The 20,180-nt window shown below is 42.3% G+C and overlaps 1 protein-coding gene across 5 annotated transcripts in view; it reads left to right on the top strand.

The window, feature by feature from the left end:
• The window catches only part of TDP1 (tyrosyl-DNA phosphodiesterase 1), an 87,506-nt gene that overhangs the window by 6,392 nt on the left and 60,934 nt on the right, over positions 1-20,180 (top strand). For all 5 annotated transcript variants that reach the window (XR_009355767.1, XM_059182525.1, XM_059182522.1 and 2 more), the window contains 8 exons: positions 602-657; positions 2,434-2,530; positions 6,698-6,732; positions 12,169-12,261; positions 15,556-15,723; positions 16,172-16,250; positions 18,342-18,521; positions 19,331-19,379. Coding sequence is in view for 4 of the 5 variants with exons in the window: in XM_059182525.1 (XP_059038508.1) it covers positions 602-657; positions 2,434-2,530; positions 6,698-6,732; positions 12,169-12,261; positions 15,556-15,723; positions 16,172-16,250; positions 18,342-18,521; positions 19,331-19,379 (757 nt within the window). In the remaining variant the exon portion in view is untranslated. The remainder of the gene's footprint in view (positions 1-601; positions 658-2,433; positions 2,531-6,697; positions 6,733-12,168; positions 12,262-15,555; positions 15,724-16,171; positions 16,251-18,341; positions 18,522-19,330; positions 19,380-20,180) is intronic.

Raw genomic sequence — 20,180 nt, 5'->3', positions numbered from 1 at the left:
TCGGCTTGGCCTCCAGAATCCTAGTCTCCCGTTGGGAACATGGCAAACTTGTGTTCTTTTAGCTAGATAGGAGGAGGAGGGCCAGGGATTACCCAGGCATGCGGAGGAGCCCCCCTGGGTAACCGTGCAGAACTTGTAGTCGAGATGTAATTGTTTTAAGCCTGGTGAATGTCCGGTCCCAGATTTCTGTTCATAAAGCAAACCCATAATTTAGGCTGAAAGACTTTTCTAAAAGTCTTTTTTATAATCACCTAGGGGAAAAGGGATAATTTTATAAATCCATTTATTTAAATTAATGAGAGGGCTCTTAGAAATATGTAGTAAGACTGTCTAGAAATACACATACTGCCAAAACCTGCGGGTTCCTTTCCTTAGAACCTGTTTTCTCTTGCACTACTCCACTGAGTCTGATTCCTTGAATTGGGTATTCCCTTCAAGAGGTATTTTAGGTTTGAATATTAGAGCACAACTGTCCAGGTTTATAAATAATATTTGGAGTTTGTCATTTGTCTAGGGTTTCTTTCAATTCAGTAACCAAACCGTTCTTACAGACTGCTTGCCTGAATTACCCATAACCCCATCCTTTTCTTTACCCATCTAGTTTAACTACTGCTTTGACGTGGACTGGCTCATAAAACAGTACCCACTAGAGTTCAGGTGAGTACCACAGGAAGACTGATAACATCCTAATTGTAACAGGGCTTTAAAACAAGATTCGTGTTTCTCAGGCAACTGCTGTTCATCTTTCTTGATTATTTCTTTTGAAACTATTGAACTCCTACAAACTTAGTTATATAGGGAAAACAGTGTTTGTTGATCTAGTCCAAGTAGTTGCATGCATTCCTAATACAGGTTTTAGCATTTGCCTCTGCAGTTTCCAGAAGTAGATAAGGACAAAGCAATCTAAAGACAACTTTGATACTAATGTGAAGGAGAAGATCATTGCTACCTGCTTTCCAGACTTGTAAGCATATCACAGTTAGTGTGGCAGTGCTGTTCAAAGAATTTTTTTTTATAGGTGTTTTTTGTCAGAGCATGCAAACACAAGAGCAGGGGGAACAGCAGGGAGAGGGAGAAGTAGGTTCTCTACTAAGCAGGGAGCCCAAAGCAGGACTCAATCCCAGGCCCCCAGGATCATAACCTGAGCCAAAGGCAGATGTTTGACTGAGCTGCCTAGGTACCCATGTTCAAAGAATCTTTGCTTTGCAAATGATTCTTCCTGTGGTTTAGGAGCTAGTGAAGGGGGTTTAAAACTTCCCTTGTCCAGAGTATGGAAGTGATGGACTTTTCAGTTTGTCTTCTACACTTCCTCAGCCCGGTGTTAGGCAGTGTAGACCAAATAAAAATAGCATTGTATGGTGCCCCACCACCTGTCTCATTTTTAACATTCACCTAGCAAAACCCCTAATAGCAGGTAGGTAAAGGAATTTAGGACCTCAGATTCTGGAAACCTTTATTAATAGTAGGCAAAATGTTATTGAAATTTCCCAAATGGCTTCGACACTCAAAGGCTTGTATTTGACCTGTGACACATAGGATTAGTTTTAGCTACATGTAACAGAAAAGCAAAAATAACCGTGGCTTAAATGAGAGGAAGTAATTTCTCCAACCTAAGAAGTCCAGATGGTAGACATTTGTAGTCTGGATTGGGGGCTGCTACAGTTCTCAAGGACTTACCCACCCATTATGTCTTTCTGTCCCATCATCCCAGTACATGTCTTCAGAGTCCCTCCATGATCCAGGATGACACCCAGGGCTTCAGGTCCACTGGTCTGTGGTTCAGATGGCAGGAAGGGGAAGGGACAAAAGGGCCACATCCTAGCTGTGCTTCCTCTGAGCAGTCTCCTAGAAGTCCTACGCAGCACCTTTTATTTCACTGAGCAAGACTCAGCCACACAGTGCCTTGATTCACTGACATATAACAACCTGTTAATCTGCATTGTGCGGTGGGCCTGGGCTTGTTCACTCTTGGATCTTGGGGGACTGCTGCTGCCGTACCTAGCACACGATAGTTCAGTGAAGATAGGTCTAATGAGGAAATGCTCTTTGGTCTAAAGAAAGGGAAAGAAAAGAGCATCCTACTAGATAACAATACATGTTTTTCTTTTAATCTGACCTTGAAAATATGAACACAGAGCTAACTATATGTTCTTTTGGACCAAAGAAGATAATTACGCAGGGACTTTCTCGAGTCACAATCTCTCTGGGTCATAACAGAGCTTTGGGACAGGCCACACGACGCTGTTGTAAATGTAACTGGTTAGTGGAGATTAACTGAGCAGTGCTACTTATTAGCTCTGTACTCCATGACCACAAAGGCCAGAAATACTTGTCTGGTGGTAAGAAAACTAGCATTCCTTAACTAATTCCTTAACTGATCAACTAGTCTTTTTTATAAAATATGTATTGTAAATACTTCTGATCTGTTTTCAGGAAGAAACCGATCCTGCTTGTGCATGGAGATAAACGAGAAGCCAAGGCTCACTTACATGCCCAGGCCAAGCCGTATGAAAACATTTCCCTCTGCCAGGTAGGCTGCCTGTGGCTGTTTGAGAATCCTGCTTAGTCTGAGAGTTGGAAGGAAATTTAGACATTTAGTCTAGCCTCCCACCTAGAGCAAGAGTCCTATCTCTAACATCGCCAACGGCTCCTTGTCTAGCCTTGACCTAAATGCTTCCTGAGAGAGCCCATCTATGCGTGGGCAGCCCTTGTTGGAAGGATTTTTCTTTATGTTGACCTGATGTCTCTGTATGTGTCAGGGTTCTCCAGAGAAACAGAACCGATAGGGTATGTGTATGTAGAAAGACTTCTTTGAAAAGAGTTGGCTCACATGATTGTGGGGACTGGCAAGTCCAAATGCTGTGGGGTAGGTGTGTGGGTGGGGCCCAGAAGAGAGGAGGTGCTGCAGCTCAGCTCCAAAGATAGTCTGAAGACTGAGTTCCCTGTTCCTTGAGGGAGTTGGCCTTTTTTTTTCACTTAGGCCTTCAATGGACTGGTTGAGGTCCACGAAAGGTAATCTGTTTTACTCCTTCTACTAAATTAAATGTTGACCTCATCTAACAATAACCTTCATGGCAATATCTGACTAGGTATCTGGGTATTGTGACCTTGCTAAACAAAAGTCCTCACCATTTCCTTTTACCTTTCAAGCTTGGGTCCTGATTCCCCTCTCTGGGGCCACATAAAATAAATTTCAATCTCAGATATGAATGATTCTTATATGTAAAGTCCTCTGTTGTTACTCCTTAGTTTTCTTTAGGATCAAGCATGGTTTCTTTGGTTGTACTTATAACAAGAATCCCTGTCTTCCCTCAGCGTGCCTCCAGTCCTCTGTTTGCATCTAGTTTGTCAGTGTCCTTCTCAAACCTAACCAGGTTGTCTGGATATAGTTCAGTGGTTGCTGCTTTCTATGAGTGCAGCTTAAAACTTTTTATTTTGACAACTTACCTGACTGTTATTAGCTGCTGCTGACCTGTGTCCAGTAGTCTTCTGATCTTTTTCACGTGAATTGTGGCGAAGGTTTATACTGGGGAGATGGACAAATTAAAAGCAAACCTGTTAGGAAACTACCTATGTGAGTCGAGCTGCAAATCATCCAAGCCTGATGAGATGTTAAGTGGTCTTATAACAGGTGTTTCTGCTTGATTTGCTGGGACCAAAGCAAAGCTGAAAAGGCCAGGAAGTTGTTGCCCAGGTTCTTGGTAGAGTCCCAGAATTCTGTCCTAATGCTCTTCAGTCCATACGTGGAAATACACTATAAGTCTTGGACTTCCGTTATGACCAGTTGCTTTTAGTTCCACCTCGAAGAGAATATTGTGTGTGGCATTTCATGCAAGAAACCGGCACATGGGGGAAAGAAAAGCAAGAATTTTTCATAGTAGGATTTCCTTCCTGTGGAAATGGTGGCTGTGAAGTGGCTGGTGTCATACTGACCTTCTCCTGTTTTAGCAACTGGCCAGTCCATTTTCAAGCAGCCAATGTTCAGATACTTCCACAGCCCCTTTCTCTCCTTGCCAGAGTGAGATGGCCTCCGGATTTCTGCTCTTGGAGTTTGTTGACAAGAGTGAACTACATGGAACCTAGATGACTTTTCTCCATTTTTTCTCTAGTGTTTTTTTCTCCGTCTTCATATAAGATGTAAGAATTCCAACTCATTTTGATGTTCTTTCAACTATACAATGTTATCTGTGTATATGTGGGGTTTTTTTTTTTAAAGATTTTTATTTATTTATTTGACAGACAGAGATCACAGGTAGGCAGAGAGAGAGGGGGAAGCAGGCTCCCCGCTGAGCAGAGAGCCCAATGCAGGGCTCCATCCCAGGACTCTGAGATCATGACCTGAGCTGAAGGCAGAGGCTTTAACCCACTGAGCCACCCAGGCGCCCCTATGTGCTTAAAGATTTAAAGAGAGAAACCTGGGGCACCTGGGTGGCTCAGTGGGTTAAGCCGCTGCCTTCGGCTCAGGTCATGATCTCAGGGTCCTGGGATCGAGTCCCGCATCGGGCTCTCTGCTCAGCGGGGAGCCTGCTTCCTCCTCTCTCTCTGCCTGCCTCTCTGCCTACTTGTGATCTCTCTCTGTCAAATAAATAAATAAAATCTTAAAAAAAAAAAAAAAAAAAAAGCTTTAAAGAGAGAAACCTCAGTCGGATCAACCTTAAGCTGGTACTAAATTTTTCCTACGATTTAACCCACAGTACTTTATATATAGGTGGAGTTTTAAAAGTCACTCCTTTACCCAACATGTTTGTGGCTCACCTTCTACACATAGATAAGCCTCAGCTTGGCATTTGCCTAAAATCCTTTGGTTGCTTTTGTTTCCAAAAGCAGAAGAGGTTTAACTGCAATAGGGTGGTGCTAATGAGACTAATTGTGGGTGGAAAATAACACAGGAATCCTAAAGACCAGTCAGGAAATCCGTGGAAATAGGAGGTCTTTTTCAGGTACTACGAGCTCCTTGTACTGAAAAGTAGGGTGGGGGTGTGTGGCCGGTCTAGTGGTGTGCTCCGGCCGGCCACTAGAGGGCATGGTCGTCTTTAGCTTGAGTAAAGAGCTGTTCAGAAGGTCTCATTTCTAGTCTAAAGTAGAGATTTGTGGCCCTATCCTGACCTGTTGAAATATAGTTATATCTTGTCTCTAAGATGAATTCTTTTTTTGGGGGGGGCGGTGTTGCACAACATAGTGTTACTTGATGAAGCTGAGGCATACTAGTCAAAGGCATACTAGTCAAAGAATCAGCAGATGTTCCCATTTTGCACATGCAGGACCAGAGGGGAGAGATTGAGACCTTGTGGTGGTCAAGGTTCAAACTGCCTGGGTTCTGCAGTTCTCTTCTCTTCTCTGCCTTTCTGGGCCCATCACTTAACTTCTGAAAGCCTGATTTGTTTATCTTTAGGATGGATTGCTAATCATTTTTTTCACTGGGTTTTTATGCTGAGGATTTGGTGTATTTGCCTAAAAAGCATCCATTAACTGTCACCTGTTCAAGTTATTATCCTTGTGCTTAGACTTGCACAAGAGCAAACAGCTTATAGCGAAACTCAACTTGGAAGCCAGACTTTTGACCATTGCTTTATCTGAGCTAAATATCAGTTTACAGGGAGACTGTCTTCAGTCTAATTCTGTAATTTTAAAGACCTTCTGTTCCCTGGTCTCTTGATTTGTGTGGCCAGAACATACAAATGAATTCTGGTCTGTGAGCATCCACAAACACTGCGCTTAGGAATGTAGTTAGCGGGGCCACCTGTCAGAGCATCCCCAAGACGGGCTGCGTCATACTACCCTGTATTCCAGTTGCATCTTTCTTCCTCCAGCAAACAGGTCCATCCCTCTGCCCTGTTGGGGCGGGGAGCTTGATTGTAGTAGTGCTTGGTTCCATTTGTAGAGTGCTTATCCCTTGGAGGCTCTGATTTCTAGACAGTCCGTGTAATTGTCTCATTTACTCCTAAAACTCTGAGTCCCCTGACAGCACCCTCATTGTAAAGAGGGGTAAGATAAGGCACAGAAATTTAAGTATTTTTCAAAGTCACCCAGAGGTGTAGGGATGGGATTTGTGTCCCTACACCTGTACTCCTCAATGTTGACCTGGTTTGACATTTCTGTTTAACTCTTTCATGGCCTCCATCTTTAGGCATATTCTACTTAACCAAGGTCTTGCTATACCAGATGTTACATAAAAATGTTTTAATTCTCCACCCACTCCTGTTTGTTTGTAAAGGTATCATTTTGTAATAGGAAAATAGATTGAATACATTATCTCTTTTCAGCACTTGTCAGGTTGTCAGTATAAGAGGACTTCTGGTTCAGCACCACAATGCGTACTGCTACCACATTGTTTTTTTTATATATGGTCTGGAAACTTTATGATACATTAATTTCTGAATAAGCCAAATATCTTAAAACTTTGCATAGGGTATCATTTTGTTTTTTGGCAACTAAAGAAATCCTGTGTCTTGCTTCTTGATTACTATAATTAAAAATGGAGTAGGTATCAAATCATTCTGGCTAATAGAAAAAAATCTTAATAAGCCTCACTGGGTAGGATTTTGAAAGTTGTAGTGTCAGTCCAGGGCTTGTCCACAAGAGGGCAGTAAAAACAATTCAAAACAAAGTTGACCTGAACCCTTTGTAACCTGATTTCCAATAGATAGGGATATGGAGTTTGTTCAAAATAAGTGACTCAATTTCTTTTTCATCCTAGGCAAAGTTGGATATTGCATTTGGAACACACCACACGTAAGCAAGTTTTTATGAGATGGGGGAGGGTATGATTTTATGAGAGCCAAGGAGGCTGTTCCAAAAAGTGCTTTTATTTATTTATTTATTTATTTGACAGACAGAGACCACAAGTAAGCAGAGAGGCAGGTAGAGAGAGAGGAGGAAGCAGGCTCCCTGCTGAGCAGAGAGCCCGATGCGGGGCTCGATCCCAGGACGCTGGGATCATGACCCGAGCCAAAGGCAGAGGCTTTAACCCACTGAGCCACCCAGGCGCCCCCAAAAAGTGCTTTTGAAGGAACTCACAGGTGACAGTTTTGCCAGGGAAAAGAGTCTATCAGTAAAAATTAGAGGCAGTGGAGCCGTTTACTAATGGCCTTAAGACAAAGTTCTGGGATTCTGGCTCTCAGTTTGAAAATCTGAATCTGTAATGCAGTTTCTGCTTTCTTTCTGTTTAGGACATTTCTTACAGCCAGCTTGAGGGGAATATTTGATGGTTGTGTGGTCTGTAGTTATGGATGACTGTATGTGTCAGTCATGTGCCTGTGGATTCTACTACCTTAACGTCTGGGGATCTCTTAGGATGTTGAGTTTCATTAAATAGACTATTGTTAGGTCAGCCTCATGCTGTGATAGAAAAAAACTATTTTACAAAGTTGGTCTTTTTTGTTTGTTTGTTTTTAAGATTTTTATTTATTTATTTGACAGAGAGAGACCACAAGTAAGCAGAAAAGCAGGCAGAGGGGAGGGGGAAGCAGGTTCCCTGCTGAGCAGAGAGCCTGATGTGGGGCTCGATTCCAGGACCTTGAGATCATGACCTGAGCCGAAGGCACAGGCTTAACCCACTGAGCCACCCAGATACCCCTATTTTACAGAGTTGTTAACTTGAGAAGCTGATGCATATTCCTGCTCAAGACTTCTCAGAAGTTCCTTTTAGAATAACTTTGAGAAGTTGTAAACTAGACAGGAAAAACCCCTATTCCTGCTTGACACATACCCAGTGATCGGCTTGACTCCTGTTCTACTGTCGTGAGCCCAGCTGTTGGAGCCTTTTTACATAATTTTTCTATAAATGAGAAAAAGAATAAGATATGGTTGTCCCTGTTTCAATATTTTTATGAATCACATTTCTCTAGAAAGGATTTGTCAGAAGGATGTGACAAAGCCTCATCTTGGAGACCAGCATTGGAAATGGGTTGGTATTGCAAACAGATTCCTTCGGATCCATCTCTGGGGCAAGAAGCAATCTCATATGAGGAATATTGGTCCTGAGTCTCGCTATGGTCATCGTTTTCTTGATGTTATAGTGACTTGAAATAAGGAAATACGTTCATCTTTTTAATGGCAAAATGCATTTTGCAGCGTAAGCCTGTTTTCAAAATGAACCAGGGCCGGAAGAGTTGAGCCATTTCATAAGAGGATGCCTTTCAGTGCTACATTATCTGGTCTAGATGCCCTTGAGTAAATGTTGCAGTGTTTACCAACCATCTGTGATTGGTAGCTTCTAATAGGACAGGGTTTGAGGATTGTTAGGAACTTTAAGCATTTAGCTCAGGTATAAATTACTCTTTAGTAGCACGGAGGTCACAGGATGCTAGCTTCAGCAAATGATACAAAATAGCCTTGAATAGACTGAATAGGTGTCTTGGGCTCCTCTCCCTGCATCACAGGAGAGCCTGGCGGTGGATGGCAATAGTCACCCTGTCATAGATAGACATTCTGCCCGCAGTGAATAGCACCAGATGGACCCTAGCTCACTGCCCTAAGCTGGACCCTGAGCTTAAAAATCTTACTGATTCTGGAATACCGTCTCCCATTTGGAGCCTGGACATGGTATGCTAGGTCTCTAGTGCCAGCACCCTGCCCTAGCCACCCATTTCGTGCCAGCAGTCAGCACTGGGCTTAATCATGCTGCAGTTAACAGGCTGGCACATAGGAGAGCCCATGTCTTCCATCTTCATTTCAATTACACTGTAAGTCCTGGGATGGACTGGGTATGTTGGGCCTGGCCAGGATCTAGCATAATGACATTCGATTGATCCTAGAGAGGCTATCTTTTTTTATGCTATTTAACAAATTATTTGGGCTTCCTTTTCATTATATAGAGGTTCTGAGTAGACCAGCAATTACCTTCCAGCTACTGTTGAAGATAGAACTACAACTCATTTTTTATTCTTGTTTGTTTACAGCTAAAAGTGACCTCATTTTTTTCCTTTGGTCTGCTCCTTCTCCCACATCCCCGTTAAACATACACACTTAGCAGGTTGAACCCAGCAGTTACTCACTTGGAGTTGTGAATGCCTAGAGAAGCAATTATAACAGAGTCCTTCCCAGCCACATAGTCTGTGTAGTTTTTACACTGTTAAAATGCCAGTATCTTGTAGGAGATTAAACTCATGCCTTGAATTTACTCCATTGCTCGTTTAAAAAAATTTTTTTTTAAGAATTCATTAAATATTGAGACACAGGGGCGCCTGGGTGGCTCAGTGGGTTAAGCCTCTGCCTTCGACTCCGGTCATGATCTCAGGGTCCTGGGATCGAGCCCCACATGAGGCTCTCTGCTCAGCAGGGAGCCTGCTTCCTCCTCTCTCTCTGTGTGCCTCTCTGCCTATTCGTGATCTCTCTGTGTCAAATAAATAAAATTTAAAAAGTTAAATAAATATTGAGACACAGTTTTAGTGTTTTGAGACTTAATAATTCTTTTAGCTCTTAGTGTTTGGGTGAGAGAGACCAAATTATAGGAGTTAGAAAAAGGAGGAAACCTTCCAGCTCCTGGTGTTGGGGTGTCATGTTGCCTCCCAACTTGAGAGTGTAGCTACCACAGTAAATAGGAAGTAGTCTTTGACATTCAATTTAGCAAGCATGTATCGACCACGTACTGTGCACAGAACATCCAAAGACAACCATGATGTAGCCCCGCTCCCCCCTGTAATCATCATCCCTATGAGGTACAATAAACATGCTTTCTCTGCGTCTCTGTAGGATGCCATGCAGTCGCAGGGCCTGTCACCCATTGCTTTAGAATTCTGAAGCTTTTCAGTGTCCCCCAGGGCTGGGAGCAAAAGTACCTCGGGCCCTGAGAATCCATAGCAGGGAAGGAGGGAAACCAAAGCAGCCGAATGGCGAATGTCTAACTGGGAGTCAGTGGCAGACTACCGGGTGGTCCAGGCACCCTTTCCTGCTTGCATCTGTAGGCAGGCTCCAACCACATATGACTTCGTCCTTCATCTCCTCCCCACATTGTCCGACCCATTCACCCACTCACATACCAGTTGTGTGGAGGTCCTTGGCCCCGTTCTTCCTCAGTGAGAGGAAGATCCCAGCACACGTGATCTGAACAAGCTCTTCTGGCTTATTTAGGAACCGTGATCATCCCATTACCTACCCAGCATAGATTCTGCAGCTGTAAAATGAGACTGGTAAAGCCTCCCGGATTGCTGTAGGGATTTGGTGTGTTGCTATTCTGGAGAGCTGCTGGAATGCCTGGCCCATAGGTGCTCTGCAGACATTCGTGTTCTCCCCCTTTACAGGAATAGCTCCAGATTTGGAAATCATCCCTTTTGCTGCTCCCACAACTTAACAGGTGACATGTAGGTCAACATTTGTTCAGGGGAGACCTCCTTTCTTAACCTTTATCCATTTTTAATTGTGATTCTCATTAGCTCATGCCATTTTGTGTGAGATGATGGCTCTCTTTAGAGTAGTTCACGATTCTGTTGGGTATGATTCACTGACAGCAGTACATGATTTTCCTGATAATTGATGCCTTGATTAATGGAAATATTTGTGAAACTTACATCTTGAATTCATAACTGTCCTTATTCTTAATTACAGTCAGCTGCTAATTTGGCAAATGTGTGTGTAAATCTGCCGAGATTTCAGGGAGCACATTTCATAAATGGAGAAAGAATGGGTTCAGCAGCTGTCACTTCTCCAGCTTTGCATTAACTTACTGTTTGCCAGCTTGGGTTAAATTCTCATTTTGGCAAGAGCTAAATCTCTCTTTTCTGTTCTGTGCAGTATATTTTTATATTAACTTCCTCCTGTCCGAATACTATTCACAGTATTGTTTGGCGAGAACCAGTGGTTCATTTTGCCCCCCATGCATGAACTGACATCACAGGAGGTATTAAGTATAAGTAGCATTTTGGCCCCAGTGGACATAAGGAAGAGTGACTGCCTCGAGGAGTGAATCTCTAGTTACATGGAGAAAACTTAGATTCCTGAAATAATTAGGAAACAATTGGGAAGCCAAAGCCCTCCAGTAACAGATGAAGAAATGAAGCAAGACACTGAGGGAGTCCTGGAAATGCACATGTGAGAGAGTTTGTTTCACGAACCATGTTATGTTTCCTTCTCACAACCCTATGCAGGAAGGAAGGGGTTGATCCTTCACTTTGTAAATGAGAAACTGAGGGACACTGAGTGACTTCCTTAGGGTCCTATGGCCTCCAACTGATGACTGGAGTTTAGGTCTTCAGCTTCAAGTAGAAAGCTCTTTTTTGTTCCTTTTCCTTCTCTTGCTAGAATTAAAATACGAGAACTCTGTCTGATAACTGGAGGCCTGGGGAAGGAAGGCCCATGGCAAAGGGAGGACTCAACTGGGTCTGATTTTAGTAAATAAAGGAAAGACTTATTTCAAGGCAAGGTACACATTAGTGATTAGTGTGGCATTTGTGGAGTATAAGAAAAGATCAGTCTTAGGATAGTGAAGCATTTTCAAATTTCTCTAAACTGCAACTCACATTAAAAAATACAATGTACACTTCAGTCTATTTGTCCATACTCATATGCTAAAACTAGCTATTTAAATGTCTACAATATATTTTTGAGATTTTATACTTTATTGCAACTTTTTTCTTTCTTTAAGATTTATCTATTTCTGAGAGAGAGCATAAGCAGGAGGGGCAGAGGGAGAGAGAATTCAAGCAGACTCTCTGTTGAGCACAGAGTCTGACATGGTGCTTGATCTCACAACCCTGAGATAGTGACCAGAGCCAAAATCAAGAGTCCGATGCTTAACTAACTGAGCCACCCAGGCGCCCCTTTATTGTAACTTCTTAAAAAATGCTAGCCATTAAAAAAAAAAAATGCTAGCCATGATATAGCAAGAGGTTGTGATCGTACTTCAAAAAACACTGGACAAGAAGTTTTCCATGGTCCTGAACAGTAGCAGATAACAGCTTAGGGTAAGGGCTCAAAGTGTCAGGCTTGGCCCTACAGGCAGGATGAGGCCAAAGTTGGTTTACTGATACTCAGAGCATTTTGGAAGGTGGTTTTCTGCCTATCACTAAAATGGACTTTGATTTTAATGTGTAGAAGAAATGAGGATTGTAAATGTTAAAAGAGTATTAGAATGGTCTAAGCACTCCTTCAGCTGATGGTATTTGCACTGGAAAAACAGTACATATTTTAAAAGTAATGTTAATGCTTTTGTTCTTCTCTTTGTTATTAAAGGAAAATGATGTTACTGCTGTATGAAGAAGGCCTCCGTGTTGTCATACACACCTCCAACCTCATCCATGCTGACTGGCACCAGAAAACTCAGGGGTTTGTAGGCTTCTGTTTCCTACACAGCAGTGGCTATGGGTGGCATTCCCTTTCTCTTATATTGTTAGAACAAAACAAAAAACAAAACCCCTCACATGTGGCATAGAGAAGAGACCTACACAGAAAAAGTATTTTGTTGCACCCCTCACCCCCCAGGCCCACCCTCTTGAAATAACGAGTGCTAACAGTTTAGTACATACACATCTGTGACAATTGTATGTGTAAACAGAAGGACCTTTTTTCATTAGCTCTTACAAAAACAGGATTATACATACTCTACAGCCAAGCGCAGGGAACAGCATATGCAAAGGATCTGAGGCAGGAGAGGGGGTGTAAAATGAAAGGTCTGAACCCATTTTTTGGTGAGACCCATCAGTAACTTGGCCCGGTACCCACTGTACTTTGGCTTGCCATTTCCCAAATGGTAGTGAAGGGGAACTTAGTGGTTAATCATCTGTTAAAAACTTCCTGTCATCCTCAGTTTATTTTTCCATAAAAGAAATCTGATGTATTTTTAGAGCCGTTGATATGTTCATATGGTCATGAATCGCCAAGAGAAAAATTGAATTTGAAATTTTTTCATGCTTTTTTTAATTACTAATCCTTTGTCCTCAGTATACTTACTCCAGATCTAGTCTTTGAGTCCTTTTAAGAAGAGGGGCTGGGGGTTTTTTTGTTTTAGAGATTTGCTTAAATCAAGTTTTAAGCAGTGTTTTCCCAATTGGTAGGCTCTTCATTCTGGCTGGCTTTCATTTCCCTTTTTTAAGCCATTGTGTACATCTCTGCCTTCTCCGGGATTAGAAGAAACTCAAGCATTCCTCCTCATCTTTCACAGTTCCCGTATTCTCCACTCTCCTCCTCCCTGCCTTACTCTCCCTGTCATTGCCTAGGCTGGGCTAGAACTCTTAATTTCAGAGCATGTTAGCAGAGCCCAAGTCATACCTTACGTTAACCTGAAATACAGGACCTTCTAGCCTCTGTCCTGTGGGCTTGATTTGCTTCCACTGCTGTATAGAACAAGGGTACCCCTTCTCCCTTCAGACAGCCCTTCCAGCTTGAAAGGCAGGCTTTTCCCTGAGCCCGACATCTCTAGCTCTCTCTCTTCCCTTTCCCCAGCATAGCAAGGGGCTTAGAGCCTCACCCACAGTGCCTGGTAGTTGTTCTGTAAACATGTTCCAGTTTTCAAGTGTCCCGCTGCTTCTCAAAATGCATTGAATTCCAGCTGGTTCAGGATGGGTGGGATCACCGCTGTCTGAAAAGCCTCAGCCACAGGAGGACTCTCTTGAGCAACAGAACTGAGTTAACTACACCTTTGCTACTCCTAGAGCTGCTTAGCTGCATGGTTGGGTTTTGAAACTCATGAGTCTTATGGAGTTAATCAAGTTGGCACTGATTCTTCTGTGGCTCAAAGAGTCCCACCCCTAGCCCCCAGCTCTATCTGTAGTTAGGAGCTTGAGCCATGCTCCTTTAAGTTGGCACATGGTTTCAAACTTTAAGTATGGAGGGTATGAAATCTCCAACTTCCCTTTGCCAGCCACCCTCAAGTAGGGTACTGTTGTACTGTTATCTCACAGCGAGTCTAGATTCTAATCCCAAATTTGCATTTTTGTGTTGTGGGTTATAATTTTTTAAATGTTTAAAAATAGTCCTTTGGTGTAATTTTCACGGTTGGTCCACTAGTTATGCTCTGCTGGTCCTGGTCTGCTGTACAAGCCTTTCAGCCATCCTTTTTAGCTGCTGCTCGGTCTGCCTGTTAATTTCTCACTTTGAAAATTATTTGGCCCACGCTAATTACACATTTTACTTTGTCAAGTGCTAAAAACACCTCACATCTCCGTATCCTGGTTTAGAAAGTTGTCGTCTGTCCTGTTCCTCATCCAGACACTGATGGGAGGGAGCCTTTAATCAGGAGGAGCCCAGCAGCCTGTGAGCTTTGAATTGCTATGAGTGAGGGAGAGACTGACACATCCGTCCAGCCCGGTGTGCTCGTTACTCATGTAGAGCGCCAGGTGCTCACAGAGCTCGTTGGGCTGGCCCCAAAGGACACAGCCAGTTAGGAGCAGATCTGGCCCCAGAACCTGCGCTGTAGTCCTCTTCACACGTTACCCCTTGTCCAAGGGGTCTCTTCAAGATGGGAAGGAAAGGTGTGACATGCCACCCTGCTAGATATGTGTGCAGAGTTCAGAAGATGTATGGGCAGGATCCTTGCAATTCTGGATGCTTCCTGCCCTGGTGGCCTGCATCTCCCCAGTCTCCTTTGCGGGGTGCCAGGTGAAAGAGGAATTGGGCAGTTTGTCTTTGGGCTTAACAGGTAGAACTGCAGGGGGGTAGCCACAGAAGCAGAAAGCTGGTGACAGCAAATACGTCTTTAGCGCTTGGTTAAGCCTGACATTGCTCATTATCTCAAGTGTGAGGCGCACACACCCTGTGATGCAGGACTGCTGGCCCGGGCAATTTTGCAGCTGAAACTGAGCACGAGGTTTGAAACGATATTTCTTTGTGATCTGTCATGGAGCATGTCATAGAGGGATGGGGTTTAGGTACGCTTTTCCCACTTGTGGGTGCATAGAAGTTTAGGTGAAGGGTACTACCCTCCTTTGCGGAGAATCGGTGAAATGAAAGATAACTTTAATACATTGCTTACTAGGTTGTTTGAAAGTGTGCGGTTAGTAAATGTAATAGCATTAAATGTGATATCTGCTCTTTGCAGGCACCAGGAAAGTACAGAATATGAAAAGATTTCATGCTGCTATAGCATATACCTCATGAAAATGAGTTTATTGTAAATAGATTTGTATATACATTTTTCTTAGTATATACATTTTTGTATATACATTTTTCTTTGTATATACATTTTTCTTATCTGAAGAGCTACATGGGGATAGCTTTCTGGAGTTGCTACAGGTGGTATGGATTTGCTATGACCATTAGGCATACAGCTATTAGGTATTGTCGTGGGGTCTTAGCAGTGTGGAGGTAGGGGGCGGGGGTAAAGAATAAGGAAGGTGTGGCCAAAGAGGGAGCATAGAGCATTGAGTTGTGAGAAATGGGCAGAGGCAGGGTCCTACATTCATGGTGAGGTATTGAAAAATCATTCTGAATATTGTGGAAGCCATTGGAGTGGTGCGATGGGATTTATGCTTATGTTCCCTAACAATGCACTTACCATGTGGACACCAAGTGCGATTCACCTCTTCCTTAGGGTGAATGTGTAGTCCGCAGAGGTATCATGGTGATCAGTTGCTTTCCTGACTGTTTTGTTGTTGTTGTTGTTGTTTTGTTTTTCTATTCCAGAATATGGTTGAGCCCCTTATACCCACAAATTATCCATGGAACCCACAGATCTGGAGAATCAACAACCCATTTTAAAGCCGATCTCATCAGCTACTTGACGGCTTATAATGCTCCTTCACTCAAGGAGTGGATAGATACCATCCACAAACATGATTTGTCTGAAACCAAGTATGTGTTACTTAGCAATTCGGGATTCTTAAAGCCAGTGAATACCTTGAGAGCCGTACCGTAGCAGCAGTGCAGGAGCCTTGGAAGGAGGTGGAATGATATCTGGCTGTCCCTCATAACGTGAGAGCACATTCTCTCACTATCTGCCTCTCCTAGATCTGAGGGGCTAAAGTGGAGGCCAGTAATCTTCCTGCTCACCATAAGCCTCCTTTTGGAGTACTCCTGAAGCTACAGTTTCACTGCTGGTACCTTACCCTTGTGAGTGTTCCACCGTGATTTGATGTGCTTGAAAATGAGTGTCAGTTATTGTCCTGAGGAGGCATCTCAAGAAAGTAGGTGGTCTCTTAGAACATCTCATGATAACATTAGTTTTTGTGTGTATTTTGTTATTTGGGGGTCCACGAATCATATCACTCTTTTCTATAACTTGTGTTTTATGTTCTCTTAGTGTTTATCTTATTGGATCAACCCCAGGACGCTTTCAAGGAAGTCAAAAAGATAATTGGGGACATTTTAGACTTAGAAAGGTAACAGAATTTTAGTGTATATTTTTCATAATATATTTGGATGGCAGCTTCATAATAGCACAATTGTGGGTGAACAGCATCCTCGATAATAGTTTTCAGTAATTTTTAGTGTTTTGCCTTTTTGAGGTATACATTGCTCTAAATGGCAGAAGTATAAAGACTTTTTTAGTTACTTTATTTCTTAGATTTCTCATTCATGCAGCTATTGTTGCTTTTGATTTCTGAAGGGAAAAAATCTGAAGGATTTTTAACATACAAATTCAACAAAGAACAGAAAAATACTATTGAGTAAAGGCTACAACTGTGCTAGGATGTATTTTGTTTACTAACCAGAGCCTTTAAGAATTATTACAAAAGCAGTCTTTGCTGCTGGTATGAAAATGAACAAAGAAAAGTCTTAACAAATTGAAACAAGCAAGTTCAAGATTATGGTTTTCTTCATCTCTGTTTAGGAGACCCATTAATGGCACTAATTTCCCAAGTGGCTCTCCTAAAAACTTTACCTTTTTCTGTGAAGTATTGGTCATGTAAGAATTACTCTTGGTTAATGAAACTTAATTTCCTTTTTTGAATTGAGACCGCAGCTGTTGAAAGCAGGTAGAATGTAGAAGGTAATATCCTCATGTCATGACCTAAAGAAGGCATTAGAGCACACAGGCTGAGTGGATAGCTTGGAGGCAGATTCTCATACAAGGGTTCAAATCCTCTCCTGTTTATAAGTCATGTGACCTGCCTCTCCTCTATAAAACAGGCATAATAACAGTACTTCACTCACAAAATTGCATAAGGATTAAGTGAACTAGAGAGGGCAAGAGGGCACTTGTTGAGCCTTCAGTGTGCTGGTTGGTGGCTGTCAGTTTGTGGCCTGATGGTTGAGAAAGGCTAGATGCTAGCACATAGTGTGTAGAATCAGTCTTCCTGGAGGGAAAAGAGCATCTTGGTTTCCAGACCACTTCTCCCACACACCTGCTGCATCACAGCTTCCTTCTAAGGAAGACAGGAATGGTCAGACTGGTCTTTCACTGACCTGTAAATGGAAGCCCAGGGACATGTCCAGGACCTTGTAGCAGATCAGAGGTCGAGCACCAGAACAGAAACTGGGTCTTATAGCCGTCAGCTTGGTCCTGTTTCTTTCTTTCTTTCTTTTTTTTTTTAATTAATTAATTAATTTATTTATTTATTTGTCAAAGAGAGTGAGGGAGAGAGTAAGCACAAGCAGACAGAATGGCAGGCAGAGGCAGAGGGAGAAGCAGGCTCCCTGCCGAGCAAGGAGCCCGATGTGGGACTCAATCCCAGGGCACTGGGATCATGACCTGAGCCGAAGGCAGCTGCTTAACCAACTGAGCCACCCAGGCGCCCCTCAGTCCTGTTTCTTACACCGTGCTGCAGAAGGGCGGAAACGGAAAACTAGGATTTTTGGTAACCACGTTTATAATATTAATGCCTAAGCTGTGTTAAGAAAAATAATACTTATGAAACTAAATAATCCATCAGTCAGAATATGATCTTCATTGGGAGCTGCTGCGGCTTATTTTTCTTCAGCCTCTTGGAAGTAGACACTCAGTACTTGTTTAAGTAGATAAAATTTCCAAATATTTTTGAATTGTTTCTGCAGCTTTGCATAATTATAAAAGCAGGAAATGCAGATCAGGCTCCTGCAGTGCATAGGGTGCTCTGTATATATACATAAAAACACTCTTTAATTTTTTTAGAGCATCACTACATGGAGCCCAAGTGTGAAATCTCTTTCAAATGATATATACAATAGTTTGTATTTTTTTGTTAGGTATTAACAATTATTTCAAGGCAAAATCTCATTCCGTATGGCAGATCAGTGGTTTATCTGGCATTCCTACCAAAAGGGATCTTTTTAAAAAAAAAATTGGTTTTGCTTTAATACAAATCAAAGAATTTTAGAAGAATACTTCTGTCCACCTATCCCATTAAAATATTTTTAGTATTTAAGCAACATTTTCCAAAGAAGAAAAAGTGAGTATGAAATTGATATGTAATATTTTCAGCATTTTTTGTTGATTATGGGTTCCTAGGACAGAACCCGGTTCTGAGTTGTTAAAGCTTTTCTGTTCACAGCTACTGAAAGAGCATGCCTCTCCTAAAGGGGAGTCCTGGCCCATAGTAGGGCAGTTCTCAAGCATTGGGTCTATGGGAGCTGATGACTCAAAATGGTTGTGTTCTGAGTTTAAAGAAAGCTTGGTGACGCTGGGGAAGGAAAGTCGGACCCCAGGAAGAAGTGCCGTCCGTCTTCATCTGGTGAGTGCCCTTCCTGCTTCACATAATCACGTTTAATCTCTAGTCCTGGAGAAGCATGAAAATCCATCCTCCCTCTCATAGAGGTTTTAGTCCATGATTCTTGCATGGAAACAGCAGTGCATTAGCATCATCGTGTGTGATCATGTGACCCTTGTATCCTCTGGTGCTGGGAGGGTGGTGCCCTCTGCTGGGAGGGTGGGGCTCCATTTCAGCCACACACTAGTCTGGGATTTTTACATTCCTTCCTTCTGGTTCTCAAGCCAAAGAAAAAAATATTTGGTAAAGCATTAGCTCAGAACATTATTAGAGACTTTTGAATTGATAATTAATTTTGCAAAAAAAAAATTAATTTTGCATTGAACTCAGGGTTAATTTGGCATTTTTGAGGGAGAAACTCAAATTGGTTTTTCATTGAATATATCTACTTCCTGTAGTTACTAGAAGTTACATTTTTTCATAAGATGGAAATTCTTAAAATTTAAACTAGATTTTCTAAGTTTTAAAATGACTTAAAGATATTATTTGTCAGAGAGTACACAAGTTGGGGAGCAGCAGGCAGAGGGAGAAGGAGGCTCCCTGCTGAGCAGGAAGCTCATTGTGGGACTTGGTCCCAGGACCCTGGGATCTTGACCTGAGCCAAAAGCAGATGCCTAACTGACTGAGCCACCCAGGTGTTCCCTAAATGAAATCTTTCCAATTGAGATTCTCATCTTAAAAACATTCCTTTTAAGAAGTTTCTTTAACATGGTACAATTTGACTGTTATTTTGTATTTTTCCTTTTTTTGAAATTTTTTTCATTTATTTTTAGATCTATCCTTCTGTGGAAAATGTGCGAACCAGCTTAGAAGGATATCCAGGTAACTGTGGGAGACTGTCTCAGTTGCATTTTTTGGTGTATCTTTCATAAATGCCCTGGTAAACTTTTTCAAACAAGTAATAAAAATGTCATTCTCCTTGAGAAAAGAACTGGTTACAAATTTGGAACATATTTTCCCTTAACTGGCTAATGATGGAAATAGGTAATATTGAGTAGTACTAGTTCCAAAGATGGTTCCGTGCTTTTGGGCAATTTTAGTATGTTACTGAATCCTCATAGTAACACTGTGAGGACTTGTTCTGATTTCCACAAGTTAAGGTGGTCCCTCTGCCAAAAGTGGGTCCATTGTCCAGACAAGATGTCCGAATAAAACCACCTTCCCTGTTGCGTTCTGCCTTTCCAGATCATTCTAATGTGCCTTTCTCTGATCTCTCTCTCCGTATCTTCCTTGCTTGTGTCTGTGGCTCAGTGTGGTTCTTCCAGATTTGAATCACAGATATATTTAAGGTCCAGAATTCTGCTTAATCTTGATGTTGCCTAGTTGATACTTGAGCTTTCTAAAGCACTTCGTCTATAAATGCCTAGGATGATTTTGTAGGCAGCTTTCAACTTTGTTCGCTATTTTCCTTTTACAGTGCTGGACACTGAACTTATATTTGGAATCCAGCAGCCCTCCAGATAGCACATTCAGGAGGCAATAACCAAAAACCCAAGCAGGTTTTGTCTCTGGAAAAAGGAAATCTGATTGACATTTGCTCGTGGCTAGAAGCAGAATGCTTTGAATTAGACTAATTTGGTCCATTTATTGCTTGTCAAACCACAGGTGACCCTGCCAGAAATA

This window comes from Mustela lutreola, chromosome 7, assembly GCF_030435805.1.
Source record: "Mustela lutreola isolate mMusLut2 chromosome 7, mMusLut2.pri, whole genome shotgun sequence".
Lineage (NCBI taxonomy): Eukaryota > Metazoa > Chordata > Mammalia > Carnivora > Mustelidae > Mustela > Mustela lutreola.
The sequence above is the reverse complement of the archived record's forward strand: the minus strand, read 5'-3'. Positions and strand labels throughout refer to the sequence as shown.